A 20294-nucleotide genomic window follows, 5' to 3' on the forward strand; every position below is an offset into this window, starting at 1 on the left:
TCGCATTCATTATCGAAGCTGTACTTCACTGACAAGCTACGCAATATCGCATTCATTATCGAAGCTGTACTTCACTGACAAGCTACGCAATATCGCATTCATTATCGAAGCTGTAGTTCACTGACAAGCTACGCAATATCGCATTCATTATCGAAGCTGTAGTTCACTGACAAGCTACGCAATATCGCATTCATTATCGAAGCTGTAGTTCACTGACAAGCTACGCAATATCGCATTCATTATCGAAGCTGTAGTTCACTGACAAGCTACGCAATATCGCATTCATTATCGAAGCTGTACTTCACTGACAAGCTACGCAATATCGCATTCATTATCGAAGCTGTACTTTACTGACAAGCTACGCAATATCGCATTCATTATCGAAGCTGTACTTCACTGACAAGCTACGCAATATCGCATTCATTATCGAAGCTGTACTTCACTGACAAGCTACGCAATATCGCATTCATTATCGAAGCTGTAGTTCACTGACAAGCTACGCAATATCGCATTCATTATCGAAGCTGTACTTCACTGACAAGCTACGCAATATCGCATTCATTATCGAAGCTGTACTTCACTGACAAGCTACGCAATATCGCATTCATTATCGAAGCTGTACTTCACTGACAAGCTACGCAATATCGCATTCATTATCGAAGCTGTACTTCACTGACAAGCTACGCAATATCGCATTCATTATCGAAGCTGTACTTCACTGACAAGCTACGCAATATCGCATTCATTATCGAAGCTGTACTTCACTGACAAGCTACGCAATATCGCATTCATTATCGAAGCTGTACTTCACTGACAAGCTACGCAATATCGCATTCATTATCGAAGCTGTACTTCACTGACAAGCTACGCAATATCGCATTCATTATCGAAGCTGTACTTCACTGACAAGCTACGCAATATCGCATTCATTATCGAAGCTGTACTTCACTGACAAGCTACGCAATATCGCATTCATTATCGAAGCAGTAGTTCACTGACAAGCTACGCAATATCGCATTCATTATCGAAGCAGTAGTTCACTGACAAGCTACGCAATATCGCATTCATTATTGAAGCTGTAGTTCACTGACAAGCTACACAATATCGCATTCATTATCAAAGCAGTAGTTCACTGACAAGCTACACAATATCGCATTCATTATCAAAGCAGTAGTTCACTGACAAGCTACCCAATATCGCATTCATTATCGAAGCTGTAGTTCACTGACAAGCCACGCAATATCGCATTCATTATCGAAGCTGTAGTTCACTGACAAGCTACCCAATATCGCATTCATTATCGAAGCTGTACTTCACTGACAAGCTACGCAATATCGCATTCATTATCGAAGCAGTAGTTCACTGACAAGCTACGCAATATCGCATTCATTATCGAAGCTGTACTTCACTGACAAGCTACGCAATATCGCATTCATTATCGAAGCTGTAGTTCACTGACAAGCTACGCAATATCGCATTCATTATCGAAGCTGTAGTTCACTGACAAGCTACGCAATATCGCATTCATTATCGAAGCTGTAGTTCACTGACAAGCTACGCAATATCGCATTCATTATCGAAGCTGTAGTTCACTGACAAGCTACGCAATATCGCATTCATTATCGAAGCTGTACTTCACTGACAAGCTACGCAATATCGCATTCATTATCGAAGCTGTACTTCACTGACAAGCTACGCAATATCGCATTCATTATCGAAGCAGTAGTTCACTGACAAGCTACGCAATATCGCATTCATTATCGAAGCAGTAGTTCACTGACAAGCTACGCAATATCGCATTCATTATTGAAGCTGTAGTTCACTGACAAGCTACACAATATCGCATTCATTATCAAAGCAGTAGTTCACTGACAAGCTACACAATATCGCATTCATTATCAAAGCAGTAGTTCACTGACAAGCTACGCAATATCGCATTCATTATCAAAGCATATTGCGATATTGCGTAGCTTGTCAGTGAACTACGGCTCCGTGTATTAAATGCCGCTACATTTGAAAGCAGGGGATGGATATTTAGCGCTAATCAAGGAACCGGCTTTACTGACGAGATCTGCATGCATATTGCATGCAATATATCGCCCAGCCCTAGTTTTCAGTCCCCCAAAACGCCATCATCATGTAAACGAACAGGCAGAATGGTCCCACTTTAAGTGGCCTTAACTACTTTGTACTTGCATCAAAAACTAAGTACAATGTACTTATTGTGTTCATATTGTATTGCAAAACACTTTTGCTGCTATTGAGGTGGGATACGGGTAAGGTTAGGGACAGGTTTGGTGGTGTGGGTAGGTTTAAGGGTGGGTTAAGGTGTAAGGGATGGGTCAACAGTGTAATTCTAAATGTATTTAAATAAATTAATTACAGATGTATTTGCATTTAACCATTCAAAGCTTATAAACTCTATCAAATTAAAAATTAATGTTCAGTACATATTATGCCATATTACATAGTGCGTTGTTTTTATTAATCTTCTTTTCTTGCTCTACACAGGTTGATTGCCCAAGAAACCTGGCCAAGTCTGTGACTGTTGAGTAATCACTTCCTGATCGATGCCACACACACACACACACTCTCACTCGCACTCACACTCACACTCACACTCACACTCACACTCTCACTAGTACAGACTATCAAAGACATGAAGACAATTGAAGAGAGGGTTTTATACATGCCAACTTTCTTGATCCTAAAGAACCTGAAGTGTACCTCCGTATACCTGGAAGTTTCATATCGTTGCTGTTATCTGGAATGTTTTTTTGTTTTTTTTGTGGTGGCGTAGTATGGGGCGGCGGTATAAGAGCTGTACTCGTAACTCAATATCACTTGATGCGGCCTTTAACACATTCATCTTATAGCTTTTGATTGTTTGTTTGCTCTGCCCAAAATATTAATTTGACCCAGAAAGACTTCTAGATTTTTCTCATCAAATACACAAGCATTTGTGTAGCAAAGATAAGTGACTCAAGAGCCTCATAACTCTCCATTAGCTGTACTTATGAAAAAAAAACCCCACAATTCTAGTGATATGTGGCACTAAAACGAAGCTGTGAATCAGTGTTTTGTGGTAGTTTGCACAATATTTTGTTTATCCAGTTTGCTGCTATTTAAGGGGATGTACTTGTTACTGATGAGCATATTTTTCCTGGGATGACTTTTAATCGTCTGGAATTTCATATCCGTGGAGATTTCCATAGTTAAGCTTCTGTGGCCTGTAGGAGCTTTGACACAATGACTCTATTCAAATCGGTAGGCTATTTATTGAACTGATGTTGATGTTCACTGGAGTCTTCTCAATACATTGCTTTGAGATTTTAATACATAATTTGAACGGTTTATTCATTTTCTAGGGTAAAATGTATAAACCTGAACATTAATTTCTAGGGTAATAGTTTACAATATGGTTCAATACTTCTTTTATTTAAGAGTAAATGTGTAAACAATGGATAGTAGGTTAATTTTATCAATTAAAATGAACCTAGACTCATAAATGCATTTAAAAAATGCAAATAACTAATGATAAATAAACTAAGATTTTCATTTTTATTCTTGTTGCAAAGAACTGAATGAAAACCTGCCAGAAAGTAAGGTAAAATATTAAGGTTACAGTCAGATTAAAGCACTACAATCCCCTGTCGTCTACATGAAGGGTCAAACATGAAGTGAATTATCTGATCTTGTTTTTAGTGAAGTTTCTATGTGCTTTTGCCAAATTGGGTGATAGAATTGGTCACGTTTGGTTTGATGTAGCAGAAGGAGATCTTCTGATATGGTAAACGTCTAAAATGAAATGTTTACATGAAGAGAACGGGATGTTTGAAAATTGGATTTTGAAGGATCACCTTTGCTTCCCACAGAAAGTCGGTTCAGGAAGTTTTGAACCCAAAGTAGTGATTGTAGTGAATCACTGCACTACTGTGCCTGTAGTTTCTGTAAGGGTATCGTATTTATAATAATCAGTTACTGAGATTCATCCGAAGGTACACTTGTGTACTTGAAATATATACATGAACTTTTTGGCTTCCATTTTTTTTTTTATTCCTTTATTGTAGAAACTTCAGAGGCCTTGTTACAGAGAGGAGTTTACAGTAGTGCTGCCAAATGAGTGTACTGTTACATAGAGCCTGCCCCATACAACGCCACCGACAGTTATGATTGTTTCCATGGGACCATTTTATTGTCTTTTGTCTCTCTTATATTTTGTTTTATCGGGTATAGAAGGGTTATATTTTATATACTACATTATTTGCAATTAAAATGCTTATGTACTTTCTTTGATCCAAATATAGTTCTTTTTTGTTGTGCATAAAATCAATATAACTAAAGATCTATCTTCTGAATCTTTTGTTCAAAGCACCAGATGGGCATGATGAACCAAAAATATCTATTATTAATGGCATGTAACCAAAGGTTGAAGAAGGGTCATGTGGGGCAATAGCTCTGAAGGTACGATTATAGTCCTGTTTTTATATTTTTGTTGTATTTTGGAAATGATTAAGTTATGCAACTCATGGAAAGGGTTTTAATATATTTATTTCACAGGCTAATATACTAGCATTGCACTTTGGTTGGTGGAGCAATCGGCGGCTTTGCGTTTAGATTTTACAATAGCATCTTAAATAAGTGTAGCTTTATCTTTCATCTTGAAGGTCTGTGTGGTTCGTAGTTACTTTTTTTTTCAGATCAGTTCTTCCATCCACATCCAGCAAAAGGATGTTCGGCATCAAGGCCTTAATCACCGTTTAAAGGATGAAGCATCTCGTGATATGTTTTGGATGTGTGTGTATAGGATTAGAAGTTATGAAAAGAGTTAATAAAACATCAAGTCTTTCTCACACTCTGGTTGCTTTTATTCAACTTTGGCGTAGTCGCACAGTAGGACGAAATGCTCTCAGCAAATGGCCATTGAAATTGAAGTCCTTGTATTAAAATTAAACGAAATATTATGCAAGCCTTTTTTTCTTTTCATAGGCAATTCACATCAAAAAATAAACATTAAAATCTATACATTTAAAATTTAGCCTATTACTTTTAGACTAGCTAGATGTGGAATTTTATTAATTTACAATGTTTGTAGAAACCAAGAAAGTTTTAACGACAAATGAAGTCAAAATTAAAAAAAAGAAAAAGGAATTAAATTTTCTTCTCATGCTATAGAAAGGTCCAAACGATGTTACTTCATAGCGGTCACATTCTGTAATATTTCAAAATCTTGGGGTTAACAATTAATGCTATGCTAAATTTAATCTAAAAAGAATGATTTCTGCTTTGCAAAAAAATAGTTTTGTACTGTGCTGAACTGAATATCAGTTCATAAAGAGTTGGATAGAGGATATGGAGCAGTTCTAGTGGTCTGACGATGTAATACTCAGTTTGATTAATCAACAAGTATTGGATATTTTGATATTTGAGTATATTTGATTTGAATTCAACCTTTAACACATTAAAAACATGCGGCGATACCCTGGATGTGCGTTATAGTTTGCACTGCATCACAAACGGAGGATCTGGCTTTATATTCAAAACATTTTTAGAATTTCTTTCTCAAAAAAATAAAAATAGAATGGATGTTATCTTTTGAACTCTTGACATTAAAATTAAGAGGTTTTTTTGCCTAACTGTATATGCAATGCATATTACTAATCAAAAATTAAGTTTTGATATTACAAAACATTTGAAATTTACAAAACATCTTCATTGAACATGATCTTTACTTAATGTCCTAATGATTTTTTGGCATAAAAGTAAAATTAATAATTTTGACCCGTACATTGTATTTTTGGCTATTGCTGCAAATATACCCCAGTGACTTAAGACTGGTTTTGTGGTCCAGGGTCCCATATATCAAAAAGCAGTCATGAAAAAAATAAAATAAAACTAGAGTCTGTAAGCTTTCAAATGATACACAGCTTGTCAAGATTACTGTAGGTTTAGACTAATGTCTTACTGTTATAAACATGTAATAACAAGTGGGCCCACCGGTGTGCCAGTGTCTTAAAGAACCATTTTCCACTATAAAGAAGCTTTTGTGCATGCAATGACATTTACACAAACATGGAGATCTCCCACTCCACTGAAGCCATGGACTCGCACTACTTTCCGCTCCTTTGATGCCAAATAGTAACCAGAGTTTTGATGATGTGAGCTGTAAGACTTTATAAAGTGTTGTTCTTCAAGAGCAGGAAAACATTTAAGCTCTTGACTCTTGGCAGTGTGGATGGATTGGAGCTGCCTGCGTCATGCTTGTTGATGACTGGATTGCTTTATTGGCCAGAGCAGAAAGTGGGTCAGGGAGTATGATGCTGAATGCAAACTCTGCTGAATGTCTAAAGAAAGAAAGGCCTGTCACTCACAGCAACTCAGCACTGACATGCCATCCACTTCATATGCGATCACTTTGTCAGTATGGGTAAACTGCCAAGTCTGAGCTCCGTTTAACTCCCTTGGGTGGGTAAATTCACTCTTTCTCCAGCCACAGTCATTTCTCGTTTGGATGCAACGTCTGCCAGGAACATAAATGTAAATATTATATTGGCCTGGTTGCCCTTTAAGTAATAATTCATTTAAATCAGCAGGGAGACGTTAATAATGGAACACATTTCCTGTGAAACAAATTTTGGCCTATCAAAATGTTTTAGAAATTGTGTTCAACCATGTTTCTGTGGTAACAACAATAACATTGTGTATTATCACAAGACTGCTGACTGTGATATTTCGTTTTTATACAACAGTTCTAAAAATGTGATGTTAATAACTTGCATTTCAGATCATATTTGGTCAGATAGTTTGTATATTTTTTAGTGGAGCAGCAAAAGTCATTTTGTAATCACTCCACTCCAGTGCCACTCCAGGTTGTACATTTCTGGCCCCCTTGATGTGTAGCTGTAAAATCGTATAATCTATAAATAGGCATCTCTTTTGAAGAAATACTATATTAATTGTGACCATTACAAAGTACTTGTAGGAAAGTTTGTACTATAGGTGCTGATTAGTAAATTGTGCTCGCCCCAGGGTGTCAGTAAAAACACAGTACAGGATTCAAAACATTTCTGTCTTTACTGTTGAAAGTGTGTGTGGTCTGAAATAAACAAATAAACAAACAAATTACAATGATATAATTACAACATACATACATGGTATTTATCTAATACAATTCTTACTTAGTCGCAATACTTAAATTGCCCTTTAGATGGCGCATTTAGCATGTATAACAGGGATTTGCAAATTCTCCGTGTGTATTATAAAGTGCTGGGTTATCGTTGTATATGAACAGGATTAAGGAGCCTATGACAAAGTAATATCTAAAGATTTGTTAACTAAGGTATGTTGCATCAGAGCAATGATACATAAAGAATAAGGAAAATAAATAACTTTATATGCACAATCTATTATATTTATGGTAACTACGGCAGCATGCATTCGAAGAATCTGAGGAGACAAACAACTCGATAATTTCTGTAAAACAAAGCCGCAACATGGTAGGATAACCACATTAAATATCACACGGAAGTATATAGACTTACAATTTCGCATGAACGCACACAAACTAGGCAAACTTCAAAGATTAAGATCAGGAACTCTGGAACACTTGTTCATTCTCTTACTCCGCTCTCTGACAGGATAGGTCGGGAAGTTTCCAGCTTGCCACCTATCGTGCTTTCTCAACGTCACCACTAAAGTAGTCTCTGATTGGTTAGATCTCCTTAACATCGCCGCCCCCAAATATGCAGGGCATATTTGTTTCTGAATCTTAAGTTAAGAGCCTGTTGGTTTGACGTTGGTGTCATTCTCATCGGCAATCTCTGGTAGGTTAATGAGACGGGTAACAGGCCGCGTATATAGTCGACCCTTAACGTTGACCTCTGCAGACCTTACGTGTCCATCTGCTCCAGGGAATGTTTTGACCACTCTCCCAATTAACCAGAGGGCCCGTGGTAGTTGAGGGTCAACCAACATTACGACAGATCCAACTGCAAGGTTTTTTGTCTCTGCATGCCATTTGTGTCGTAACTGGAGATTAGGCAAGTAGTATCTCACAAAGCTTGACCAGAAATGATCAGTGAGGACTTGGCTTTGTCTCCATCTGCGTCGTCCTATGAGATCATTAGCAGGGTACGTCACTTGAGGTAGAGAGCTGTCTGGCCGCCCCATGAGCAGGAGATTTGGGGTAACTGGATCTAAGTCAGCTACGTTGGAGGAGACATATCCTAGGGGCTTACTGTTGAGAATTCCCTCTATCTCAATGAGCACTGTTTGAAGAACTTCCTCTGTCACTGTTTGTGCACCTACCACTGTACGGAGGGCGTTTTTAAGGGATCGAATCTCCCTTTCCCAGATGCCACCAAAGTGGGGAGCATTAGGAGGGTTAAAGCGGAATGTGATTTTTTGTTTGGCGAGATGTTGTTGAAGCTCTTGGCTACAATTTGTTAGGGCTTCTTTCAGCTCTCTCTCTCCACCCTGGAAGTTAGTGCCTCGGTCAGACAGCAGTTCAGAGGGGGTGCCTCGGCGTGCAATAAATCTTCTCAGAGCCATAAGGAAGGAATCTGTGTCTATAGATGTGAGGAGGTCAATGTGTACACATCGAGTCGTGAGACACTTGAAGATTATACCCCATCTTTTTTCACAGCGTCTTCCTATCTTGATTTGGAAAGGTCCAAAGCAATCCATACCAGTGCTGTAAAAGGGAGGTTTGTGGAGTCTCAGATGTGCTGGAGGTAAATCAGCCATTTTAGGGACCTCAGGTTTAGCCTTCCACTTACGACATTCTATGCAGTTGTGTTGGGATTTACGGACTGCCTCACGACCTCTTAGTATCCACACATTTCTTCTCATTTCAGCAAATACCCGTTCCGGTCCTGGGTGACACAGCTTACTGTCATAGTCCTGTATGAGTAGTTTGGTTGCTGAATGGTGAGGATCTAGGACTATTGGGTGAATTGTCTGGAGTTCTAGACCTTCAGCACGACGTAGACGTCCTCCAACCCGTATAAGCTGACTGGATTCATCAAACTCTGGGGCTAAAGTGAGTAAGCGGCTCGTAGTTAATATAGGCTTACCAGTTTTTAGTTGTTCATATTCCTCTGGGAAGCTGTCTTGTTGGATATTTTGGAAGATGAGACGTTCGGCTGTCACATAGTCTTTAGCTGCAGGTGAACTTGAATGGTTTGAGTCACTTTGACTGTGCTGGACTGTGGCTTCAACCAGGTCTTTCCAGGAACTGTAATCACTGGGGTTTAAGCGATTTGGCATTCTTGTGACTCCACAGAATACACCCTTTCTCCTTTCCACCTCATCCTCAGGGGTTTTAAGGATTGGCATAGTTGGCCACTCTGATTCGGCTTGTAGTAAGAATGGTGGGCCTTGACTCCATCTGTTTGGTGTCACAAGCTCTATTAAACTGCGCCCCCTTGTGAGATCATCTGCAGGGTTCCTAGGAGAGTTTACGTATCGCCATTCATGTTGGTCAGTTAGGTCTTGAATTTCTGCTATCCTAGTCCCTACGAAGACTTTGTAGGTGCAGGACTCAGATCTTAGCCATGAAAGAACTGTGGTTGAATCAGACCACAAGACCACTCGGTCGATTTCAATGGCGAGTTCGTTTTCAAGCAGCTTTGATAGTTGGGCACCAATAAGAGCTGCATTTAGCTCGAGTCTAGGAACAGTTTGTTTGCGTTTGGGGGCAACTTTGGATCTGGCGATCAGGAATGCAAGCTGAGTTTTGCCATCTTCATCCTCAGTTCTAAGGTATGACACAGAGCCGTATGCTTGTTCTGAAGCGTCACAGAAGATGTGAATTTGTCTTGTGACATTGGGTTTGTCCATATCTGCTGAAACATAGCAACGCGGAAGAGTAACTTCAGAAAGGATGGGGAGCTCATTCTCCCACTCGTTCCAGGCTTTCAATAAGTCTGTTGGTAACATGGGATCATCCCAATCTCTTTGTTTGTTCCACAACTGTTGAATCAGAATTTTAGCACGGGTGGTGAAAGGAAGAATTAATCCCAGAGGGTCATACTGGCTTGCTGTCACCTTATAAATGTGCCGCATAGTAGGTCTGGTTCGTGATACTGGACGGTGTTTGTAACCAAGGAGGTCTGCGTCATAGTTCCATCTCAAACCAAGAGTGGATTCTTGAGGTTCAACTTTGTCATGTGATAGCCAAAGCTCAATGTTGTCTGATCGAGCCTCCCTAGGAAGGTGATCAATGACATTTGGCATATTGCAGGCCCATTGTCGAATCTCAAACCCACCACTGCCAAGGAGGCCACGCAAATCATCCACTAACTGTTTGGCATCATCCGGGAACCTTACGCTCTTGAGGCAGTTGTCTACGTAGAAGTTCCGTTCAACTGTGGATCTAAGGGTGTCATCAGGTTGTGTGTTGTCCAAAGCATGGCGCTGTACAGCATAGATGGCGCAACAGGGGCTGCAGGTTGTGCCAAAGGGCAGCACTTGCCACTCATAAATACTGGGAGGGTTACGGGGTTCAAGATCACGCCAGATAAAGCGGAGAAGATGTTTGTCTTCAGGCAGTAAGCGGACCTGATGAAACATACCCTTTATATCGCCACTTACTGCGACGGTATGCTCTCTGAAACGCAACAGTACTCCCAAAAGGGAAGGGCCGAGTGCAGGTCCAGCAAGGAGGTAGTGGTTCAGGTTTTGACCCTTGTGCTCAAAGGAGCAATTGAACACCATACGATTTTTACCGTTATGCTGAACCATGTGGTGGGGAATAAACCAAGATTATCCTCCAGTAATCACAGAGTCCATGGTGAGCTTAACTACATAACCAGAATTCTCTAGTTTCTTCATTTCTTCATTGTATGTAGCTGCCTTGACGGGATCCTTTGATAGTCGTCGCTCTGTGCTCTTCAAGTTGGGCATAACCGAGTCCATAGTGACATGGAGGTGAGGCATATCAGCTTTCCTTAGCAGCGGTGTTGCATAGCGGTTTACTCCATCTACCATGATTCTGGTAGTTCTGGTTTGTAACAAGTCCATTGCCATTTGATCTTGTTTTGATCGTACAGACAGTCTCTCATTTTTGTGTGGGATGGCATCACCTTGCCAAAGTCTCTCCACATTCCGGAAAAATTCTTCCATTTGAGGGTTGACCGATATATGCAAGCATTGCTGAGGGTGGAGCTGTTGCTGTAGAAAGCGTGTTGGGCCTTGTAATGTCCAACCTAACCTGGTTCTGATTGCTGCTGGACCTCCAGGAGGCCCGAGACGTACAGGTTCAATGGGTGTAATCAGGTGGGGATGATCTGCTCCTATTAGTAGAAGGGGACGTGCTTTGTGAATGGGCTGCAACGGAATCCCTGTCAGGTGTTGATATTTCTGCTGGAGCATTGCGATAGGGTAGGAGTGCTCAGCCAGGCTTAAGTGTTCAGAGGTAAAAGCATTCTGAATTTGGTAGCTCTGTTGAGGCTGTGATATCGAGCGTACCCTAAATGAAACGGAGGCCCCAACCAGTTTCTTGACATCTTGACGAATTGTTCTTAATGTTAGGTCCTCTGTCTGTCCCTTAAGCCCTAGTTTCTGAACTGCGGCTGAGAGTAGCATGGTTCTTTCAGATCCATCATCGAGCACTGCGTAGGTGTTTAGGGTTTGGTTCTTATGTTGCAGGACAACAGGAATCACTTTCAGCAGAACATGCTTGGAACCTTCAGGCCTGTCCAGGTACAGGGTTTCATTTGTTGAACTCACCAAGCAGGTGCCCTCTGCCTGTGATCGGACATTAACCTCGTGAAGGATTTGGAGATGTTTCCCATTACACAGACGACAAGGCTTCTTTAGGGTGCAATTTTTCGCTAAGTGGGACCGCCCACATTTCCAGCAACGGTGGTTGTCTTTGATCCATTTGATCATATCCTCTTTACTGAATTTCTGGAAGGTGATGCACTGGCTCAGGAAGTGTTCTGTACTGTCGCAGTATGGACACAACACTCTATTCTGTTCAAGTCTCTGGACTGAGTTGGATTGCCTTGAGTCTGACAGTACCTGTGTAACTGTGTTAGGGGTTTGATCAGATCCATGAAGAACAGTGGCAAGTCTGGACTTTACTACTGAGCCTGATCTTGGTGGCACCGTTCTACATCTCTGCTCCTTTCTTTGATTTAGGTCCTCACAGTCTTGGCACCAGGATTCAAACTTTAGCCACTCTGCTAAATCAAGCAGAGTGTATACTGTCCCAGACTGGTAGGGCATGTGTCGTCTGAATGAGGCACGTAAATCTGGGGGAAGTTTAGTGAGCAGGCGGGCTACATGTGAACCACATTGTAATTCCACATTACCTTCAGGACCCAATGTCTTCAGGAGACCCACCAGAGCTTGGATTTGAAGGGCAAACCTATCAAAACTGGCTAAATCTCCAGGCTGAACATCAGGGGCATCCATGACAGCGGCTATTTTAGTTAAGGATAGATGGTGAGGTCTTCCAAATCTGTCAGTAAGAGCAGTCATCGTGTCTGAGTATGGCCTAAGGGAATTGAGGAATGAGTCTGCAATTAGGCGGGCCTCTTCAAACTTCAGATGATCTAAAAGGACCTGATACTTGATTAACTCAGTTGCATCATCAGGAAGCAGATTGTCAAGGGCCAACTTTAGACGAGCGAACTCGCTGGGGTCACGACGGATGAAACATGGAATGGTTGGTTGTGGGCCCCTGTAGGAAGTCTCTGGACATACAGTGTTCTGAGGCCGCCCCGAGAGAGAAGAATATGGCAGATTATGGGCAGTAGCCGGCTGTGGGTTTGACTTGAGGGCATATTGGTCTGAGCCTGCTTAAAGGAACTCTCCCTGGGTGGTACTTGGGGTCTGCGTGGAGTAGGTTGTGGGATGTAGGGCACTGGACTTGGTGCTGCTGCCTCAGGTGGTTTATAAACGGTTCTAGGGAATGGCACTGGAGTAACTCTGATTTGCTGCGGTTGGGGTGCTGGTAAGGCTGACTGCTCTTCCATTAACTTCTTCATATCTTTGTGAAGGTTCTGTAACTGCCTTATTTCCTCTTTAAGGACCATTTGAGCTTCACGTAGTCGCATATTCTCCCTTTTCAGATCTTGAATCTCCAACTTGTGTTTAACAGAGGTGAATGAAGACTCATCCTCTTGCAGAAAATGCTCCTCCCCTTCATCACTTTCATAGTGTGGTGTGGGGGACCACTGTCTATCAGGTTGTCCACCAGCATGGGAATATGGCGTACTCGTGGCTCCAGCTGCGGCTTCAATGTTGTAACCATGTGGATACTGTATGGAGCTGGTTACAACTGGTTCAGTTGGTTGCATATGATATTGTACCTCATAGTCTCTGAGATAAGTTGGAGGCTGGGTAATGCGTCGTGGGCGCACACTCTTGGAGGAATGTTGTTCTGACATCCTGTCTCTGGGGTAAGCACACTATCCGGCTCGAAGGACCACAATGTAGGAAAGTTTGTACTATAGGTGCTGATTAGTAAATTGTGCTCGCCCCAGGGTGTCAGTAAAAACACAGTACAGGATTCAAAACATTTCTGTCTTTACTGTTGAAAGTGTGTGTGGTCTGAAATAAACAAATAAACAAACAAATTACAATGATATAATTACAACATACATACATGGTATTTATCTAATACAATTCTTACTTAGTCGCAATACTTAAATTGCCCTTTAGATGGCGCATTTAGCATGTATAACAGGGATTTGCAAATTCTCCGTGTGTATTATAAAGTGCTGGGTTATCGTTGTATATGAACAGGATTAAGGAGCCTATGACAAAGTAATATCTAAAGATTTGTTAACTAAGGTATGTTGCATCAGAGCAATGATACATAAAGAATAAGGAAAATAAATAACTTTATATGCACAATCTATTATATTTATGGTAACTACGGCAGCATGCATTCGAAGAATCTGAGGAGACAAACAACTCGATAATTTCTGTAAAACAAAGCCGCAACATGGTAGGATAACCACATTAAATATCACACGGAAGTATATAGACTTACAATTTCGCATGAACGCACACAAACTAGGCAAACTTCAAAGATTAAGATCAGGAACTCTGGAACACTTGTTCATTCTCTTACTCCGCTCTCTGACAGGATAGGTCGGGAAGTTTCCAGCTTGCCACCTATCGTGCTTTCTCAACGTCACCACTAAAGTAGTCTCTGATTGGTTAGATCTCCTTAACAGTACTTTATAATAATTTAGGCATAATACATTCATCATGTAATTTTTATGTGACTTACTGCCATTCACAACTCATCTCCCATGGCCTGTACATTGGATGCACACTTCAAAATTTAATTGAAAATAGTAGTTGATCTGGGTACATTTTGCCTACTGTTTTATGGATACGAATGAACTCTTTTCATATAGGCCATTGGTCTCAAACTCAATTCCTGGAGGGTCACAGCTCTGCAAAGTTTAGCTCCAACCCTAATCAAACACCTGATCCAGCTAATCAAGGTCTTCATGATCACTAGAAACCTCCAAGCAGGTGTGATTTGCAGCTGGTTGGAGCTAAACTCTGCAGAACTGTGGCCCTCCAGGAATTGAGTTTGAGACCTCTGACACAGGCTATTGTTTTTCGCCTATTATAAAGTCCAGAAGTTTTATCAGTTTATCAGTTTTTGCAAATGAACTCTTCAAGTGCAGTAAACTTGACATTACGTCAGTGTTTCCCAAACTGCGTTTTGTGAAGCAACTGCAGGGGGCTCATGAAAAGCTAATAATTAATAAAATAAATCATTTTAAATTACAACAATCAAAACGAAACACTAAAAATGATTAACTATTGTATTTATGAAATAGTTTGCCTGCATGTGACCATTAACTAACGTCAGAGAACCATGAGCATGCAAATACGTTACAAATAATTATTACTTTATTACCTTAAAATTTTACCTCCTGGCTGGCTCGCTCTGCAGTTTGGGGCAGTTGTGACCTAATGGATAGAGAGTAGGACTTGTAACCCAAAGGTCGCGGGTTTGAGTCTCAGGTCTGGCAGGGATTGTAGGTGGGTGGAGTAAATGTCCAGCACTCTCTCCACCTTCAATACCACGACTGAGGTGAGGCACCGAACCCAACTGCTCCCCAGGCGCTGCAGCACTGGCTGCCCCCTGCTTCGTGTGTGTGTTCACTGCTGTATGTGCACTTGGATGGGTTAAATGCAGAGCACAAACCCTGAGTATGGGGACACCATACTTGGCCACACATCACATCTTTTCCTTTTTTCCTCCTTTCCTAAAATCTCAGTGGTACTTCAAGTACATATATTAGGTGAAAGAGGTTCAGCTGACAAAAAAATAAAAATTGGGAATCCCTGTAAAAGTAATAACAAATGTGTGCATTTTAATGTGATTGAAAGACAAAAGCCTTCCAAAGACATAATACAGAGTTAAATAATCCACTGACTGATAATTCAAATTAAAATGAATGTGTTCATCAGTAGTTGATGCAATGTTAAAAAGTTGAGAAAACACTGAAAACTGAAATAATTCTTGTAAATCCAAATGGTCAAATGCTATGCAGCCTGTCAATGTTCTGTGTATTTATAGCCACTGACTAGTGACTGGTCTTTGTGTAAATATCCACAAAACTGAAAGACTTTCTGAAAGTATATACAGTCAGTGGTAGTCTATTTTAGAAGATGAAAAGGGATAATTAGGGAGAATCAATAAATTATGAATAATTTATTGTTTTGTGTGAATAACATGCTATCATGTAATCAAAATGTAACTGTAGTTCCCTATCAGTCGGTCACTCCGAGTCACGTCGGTGACCGACGCATTGGGATCTCGCTTAGAGAGACCAATCCACTACGAGTGTATCTAAACAAGCCAATGCACATTGGCATGCGATTATTGCATCCAGCTGCCACTGATCACAGCGTGAGTATAAGTAGGCAGCAGGTGCAGCGCATATTCAGGTTTTCGCTTCGGAGCCGAGCGGTTCACGTTCTGCTCCTGACAAAGCCTATCGACTATGGTGTCTGACAGTTCCAGTTCCAGTTCTGGTTCGGAGCCAGAGCCTAGTTTCAAACCGGTTCTTTGTTTTTCGACACCCAAAGCACCAGCTCCGAACCAGGAAAAGTGGTTCGTAAGTAGCACCACAACATTGCTGGTCTAGAAGGAAGAACCGCTTGCGTCAGGGGCTGGGGGTGGGGTTACCGTGACCAACAAGACGAACAGAAACTTGGACCGCCATATTTGAAATAGCAGCTAAACGCGAACACGTTTGATTCGCCGTGTTTGGATGCCGATGTAGGTTCACAAAGCCATTGTAAGGATTACAGAACCTCAGACACTTTGAACTCCTGAGATGGACAACACACACACACAGTGCATTAACATACAGACATCTGTCTCCACATCCCACTGAGAGAGAATACAAGAAAATGCCTCTCCTTTTCATCCCCTTCCTTCCCCCATCCTTCACTCACTCAACTCACTCAGAATGGTCAATAGCAGAAATGTAATGTTCTGCATTAATGCAAGTGTTATTTACAGTCATGTTTGGTATCATTTGAATTGTCTCAGGGCGACTGGTACAATGGTCTCATTCTTATAAGAAGTAAACTAAAAGGGAATACAGATCCTAAGAGTTCAGAGATAGTTTGCATACTGTAGAGGGCGGATCAACACCTAGTGGTTTTCATGCAAATTACCTTCTGTCCCAAAAGGTGCCAACTTGGCTTGATCAAAGCAAATTCAAATTGTTAGTCCCTGTCTCCAGTTTGGGGGATGTTTATTCTGGTCTGAAGTACTTAAGGAAATTTGGCAAAAGGGTCGGGGCGATTCTGTAACAGGAAGCCCGTAGTGTGGTGTGTCTCAATGCTTCACACTATGTAGCTATTTCTAGAAAGTCATGTATGCATATTATGATTTGATCTCTTTGAATTGCTGTGGAATTGACATAATACATACAATATTTACCTGACTGATAATAAATTGTTACATTTGACATTTGACGTTGTATCCTTGTTAAAGACATGAGCAACCGAATGAACGAGTAAATATAAAGTCAAGAGTTAACTAGAATAATCAAATATCAGAATAATAAATTAGAAATGGACAAGCAATCAATTTGTATTTCAAGTTAAATACGAGGTCAAGCTAAAATGGAGTCAGATTAAATGATAAAATGGAGTCAGATTAGAGTTTAATTTAAATTGAAGAACTTTGCACACTGGAAAGACCGAACAAGCAGGAAACCTTCATCCACCATTTGGATACCTTCCTTGGGCCGGATGGGTGGAGCCTTACACCATGAATATCAATAGCAATGCAACATCTGCCATTGGTGACAGTTTGTTTAGGCTTGTTCGGGATGGATCGGCGCTGCGCGGACCGGACCGGTCGGTGCGAGGCATCGGAGTGCTGCAGGAGCGACTGGAAAGCAGACGGCTCTTTATGCTTTTGGATCGCTTTCACGGTGCTTTAGTGTGTTGTGTGCCGATCGATCGGTCTGCGTAGCGCTGATGCACCTCGAACAAGCCTGTTGTGCCGCGGTAGTGAACCGAAACATGAAACATATTGTGACGTAAGACCTGGCTCTGTATTGGTTCTCTAGCCTGTGGAAAAGCAACCGGTTCTTAAAGGGCTCGCCAGTCGAACCAACTAAGAACTGGCTATAGCTATGGATCTGAACTAGCACCTGGTTCCAGCTGGTGGAAAGGGGGTATCTGTGCTGGTGTCACAGCGCTTCAGCGGCGGTGGTTCCTTTCCTGTCGAGTGGGCTGCACACATCGGATTCCACTACCTCTGATTGTGTTGCAAGCAGCCATCTCCCGTGCGCTTCAGCACATTGAAAGAGTGATTTCTCAGAAAGAGCATTCACGGGTGGAACGTCTTTTTAAAGATGCCCTTCCATCCGTGCGTTTCTGGATGCGCTCGTTACTAGTGTTGCTTTCGTCAATGAAAATTCTGACTAAATATCGTCGTCAACGAGCCTTTATCACGTGACGAAAATGAGACGAGACGCAACGTAAATTCTGGTCGTGACAATGACGATAATTAAATATATAATGCAATATTGTTGACGAATAAAAACGAGCTTCACACAAAGACTAGACTAAAACTAAAATTAAAACAGGCTGCCAAAAACAACACTAGTCGTTACCTGGCGCCGGGTGATGGTCACGATCGCTGCCTCTCGTGTCTGGGCGTTAATCACGCTGAGGCGGCTTTCGTGGACGAGTCATGCTCCCATTGCGGGAAAATGACCGTCACGGAGTTGCAGACCAGACTCCGTTTCCTGCAAAGGGGCGGGGTGCCTGTGCCACTGCCTAGATCTAGGGCTCCACCTGGCGGAAGCCGGCGGAGCACTACTTCTGACAGTAGTCGGACTGGTCTTATGGTGACGGTGAGGAATTCCCCTCCGAGGAACCAACCTCCGAGGGCTCCTCCTTCCACCGGCACTTCGCAGCCTGTGGAGCTGCAGAGGGAACAGGCTGGACCCTCTCATGGGGTACCACTTGTATCCTTTGGTGCTCCCCCCGACGATCGGATGTCGATCGATGCATCAGAGGGTGAGTCAGACCTTTCTGGAGGTGATGATTCGGCACCGCTGCCACCTTCTGGGCGGCAGGCGATGCCGGATTCGGATCCAGAAATGGTGGCTATGCTTGCCCGGGCCGCCGAGAGGGTCGGGCTCGAGTGGAAACCTCCACCGCGTCCCAAACCCTCGAGGTTGGACGATTGATTTCTTGGGGTGGCTCGCTCCGGTTCTCAGGGCCCCACCCCGGTACCCTTCTTCCCGGAGTTGCACGATGAGCTCACTGGATCATGGACGGCACCTTTCACTGCCCGAAACCGGTCCGGTGGCTTGTCCTCCCTCACCACCCTCGATGGTGGGGCAGCGCGGGGGTATACGGGGATCCCACCGGTGGAGCGGTCGGTTGTGATGCAATTGTGTCCTAATGCCGCGGCCACCTGGTGTGGAGACCCGTCATTCCCCTCCCGGGCCTGTAGATACTCGTCGGCCTTGACCGGCAGTGCTTATACGGCCTGTGGTGAAGCTGCTTCTGCACTACACGCTATGGCGTTGTTGCAGGTTCATCAGGCCAAGGCACTGAAGGACCTGCATGAGGGTTGGCACGACCCGGAAGTTCTCAGAGAGCTTCGTACCACTACTGACCTCGCGCTATACGCCATCTCTGGCTGTGTCTGGCCGACATGAGGGAGTCTGACAAGATGCGGTTCTTGAACGCCCCTGTGTCCCAGACCGGCCTTTTCGGCGACGCAGTGGAGAACTTCGCCCAGCAGGTCTCCGCTGCACAGAGGCAGACTGAGGCTATCAGGCACATCCTGCCCCGGCGCGCAGCTGCTGCCTCCATCCGGCCGCCGGCGGCAGCGCCTCAGTCTACTCGTTGCCGAGGGCGGCCCCCTGCCGCCGCTCCCACGCAGCAGCCTCCAGCAAAGCAGCGCCGTGGAGCCGGTCGCAGGGCAGCCCTGAGACGGGCGACCCGGAGGTGGAGGAGCATGCTCTTCGGCCCGGAGGAGGGCCGGGCGGAGAATCTTTTGTTTCTTTTTTGATATCACCGCTGAGCGGCCAGGTCCCCGGCTCGGCTCCTCAGCGAAAACCTGAATACGCACCTGCTGCCTACTTATACTCGCGCTGTGATCAGTGGCAGCTGGATGCAATAATCGCATGTCAATGTGCATTGGCTTGTTTAGATACACTAGTAGTGGATTGGTCTCTCTAAGCGAGATCCCAATTTGTCGGTCACCGACGTGACGTCTCCGTTCCCTCCTTCAGGGAACGAGGGTTAAATACGTAACCAAGACGTAATCGAATTACAAGTACTTATATTTTTGGAATCTGATTATGTAATCCAGATTACATGTAATCAGTTACTACCCAGCACTGCTCACAGATGTGTGTCTTTTTTAGATACTGTATTTAACATTAATAACTGTAGGAAAAACAAGGAGGTAAAGCGGAGTGGAAGGAGAAGGAATGATCGTGAAAAAAAAACCCAGATAAAACATGAATATCAGGGTCAAAGACTGAGAGAGACAGTGTTGAATGAACACCAACAATACAAAACACCACATTTGATTTTCGTAATAGATCCGAACACAAAACAGGTTACACAGGTCTCATGGGTTCCTCTGCACCGCTGGAGAAAATGCATCCTAATCCCAATTTATTTTTCCAGCAGAGTTTGATTTGTTTATATTTGGCTGCACTTGAAACATTTCATGCCAAACCTTGCTGAGCTTGTGCTTGTGACACTGGATAAAACTGCCTTTTGAAAACTTGAAATTGAACACATCTATGATGGCGATA

At 42.7% G+C, this 20294-nt stretch overlaps 1 protein-coding gene across 1 annotated transcript in view; it reads left to right on the top strand.

Annotated features, from left to right (window-relative positions):
- The window catches only part of LOC306848474 (glutamine--fructose-6-phosphate aminotransferase [isomerizing] 1-like), a 38024-nt gene extending 33728 nt beyond the window's left edge, over positions 1 to 4296 (top strand). Inside the window, exon 18 of the mRNA XM_079383041.1 lies at positions 2512 to 4296. Coding sequence (XP_079239167.1) covers positions 2512 to 2556 — 45 coding nt within the window. The 3' untranslated portion in view covers positions 2557 to 4296. The remainder of the gene's footprint in view (positions 1 to 2511) is intronic.
- Positions 4297 to 20294: the final 15998 nt, after the last annotated feature.

Source organism: Barbus barbus (assembly GCF_936440315.1).
Source record: "Barbus barbus genome assembly, chromosome: 28".
NCBI classification, from domain to species: Eukaryota; Metazoa; Chordata; class Actinopteri; order Cypriniformes; family Cyprinidae; genus Barbus; species Barbus barbus.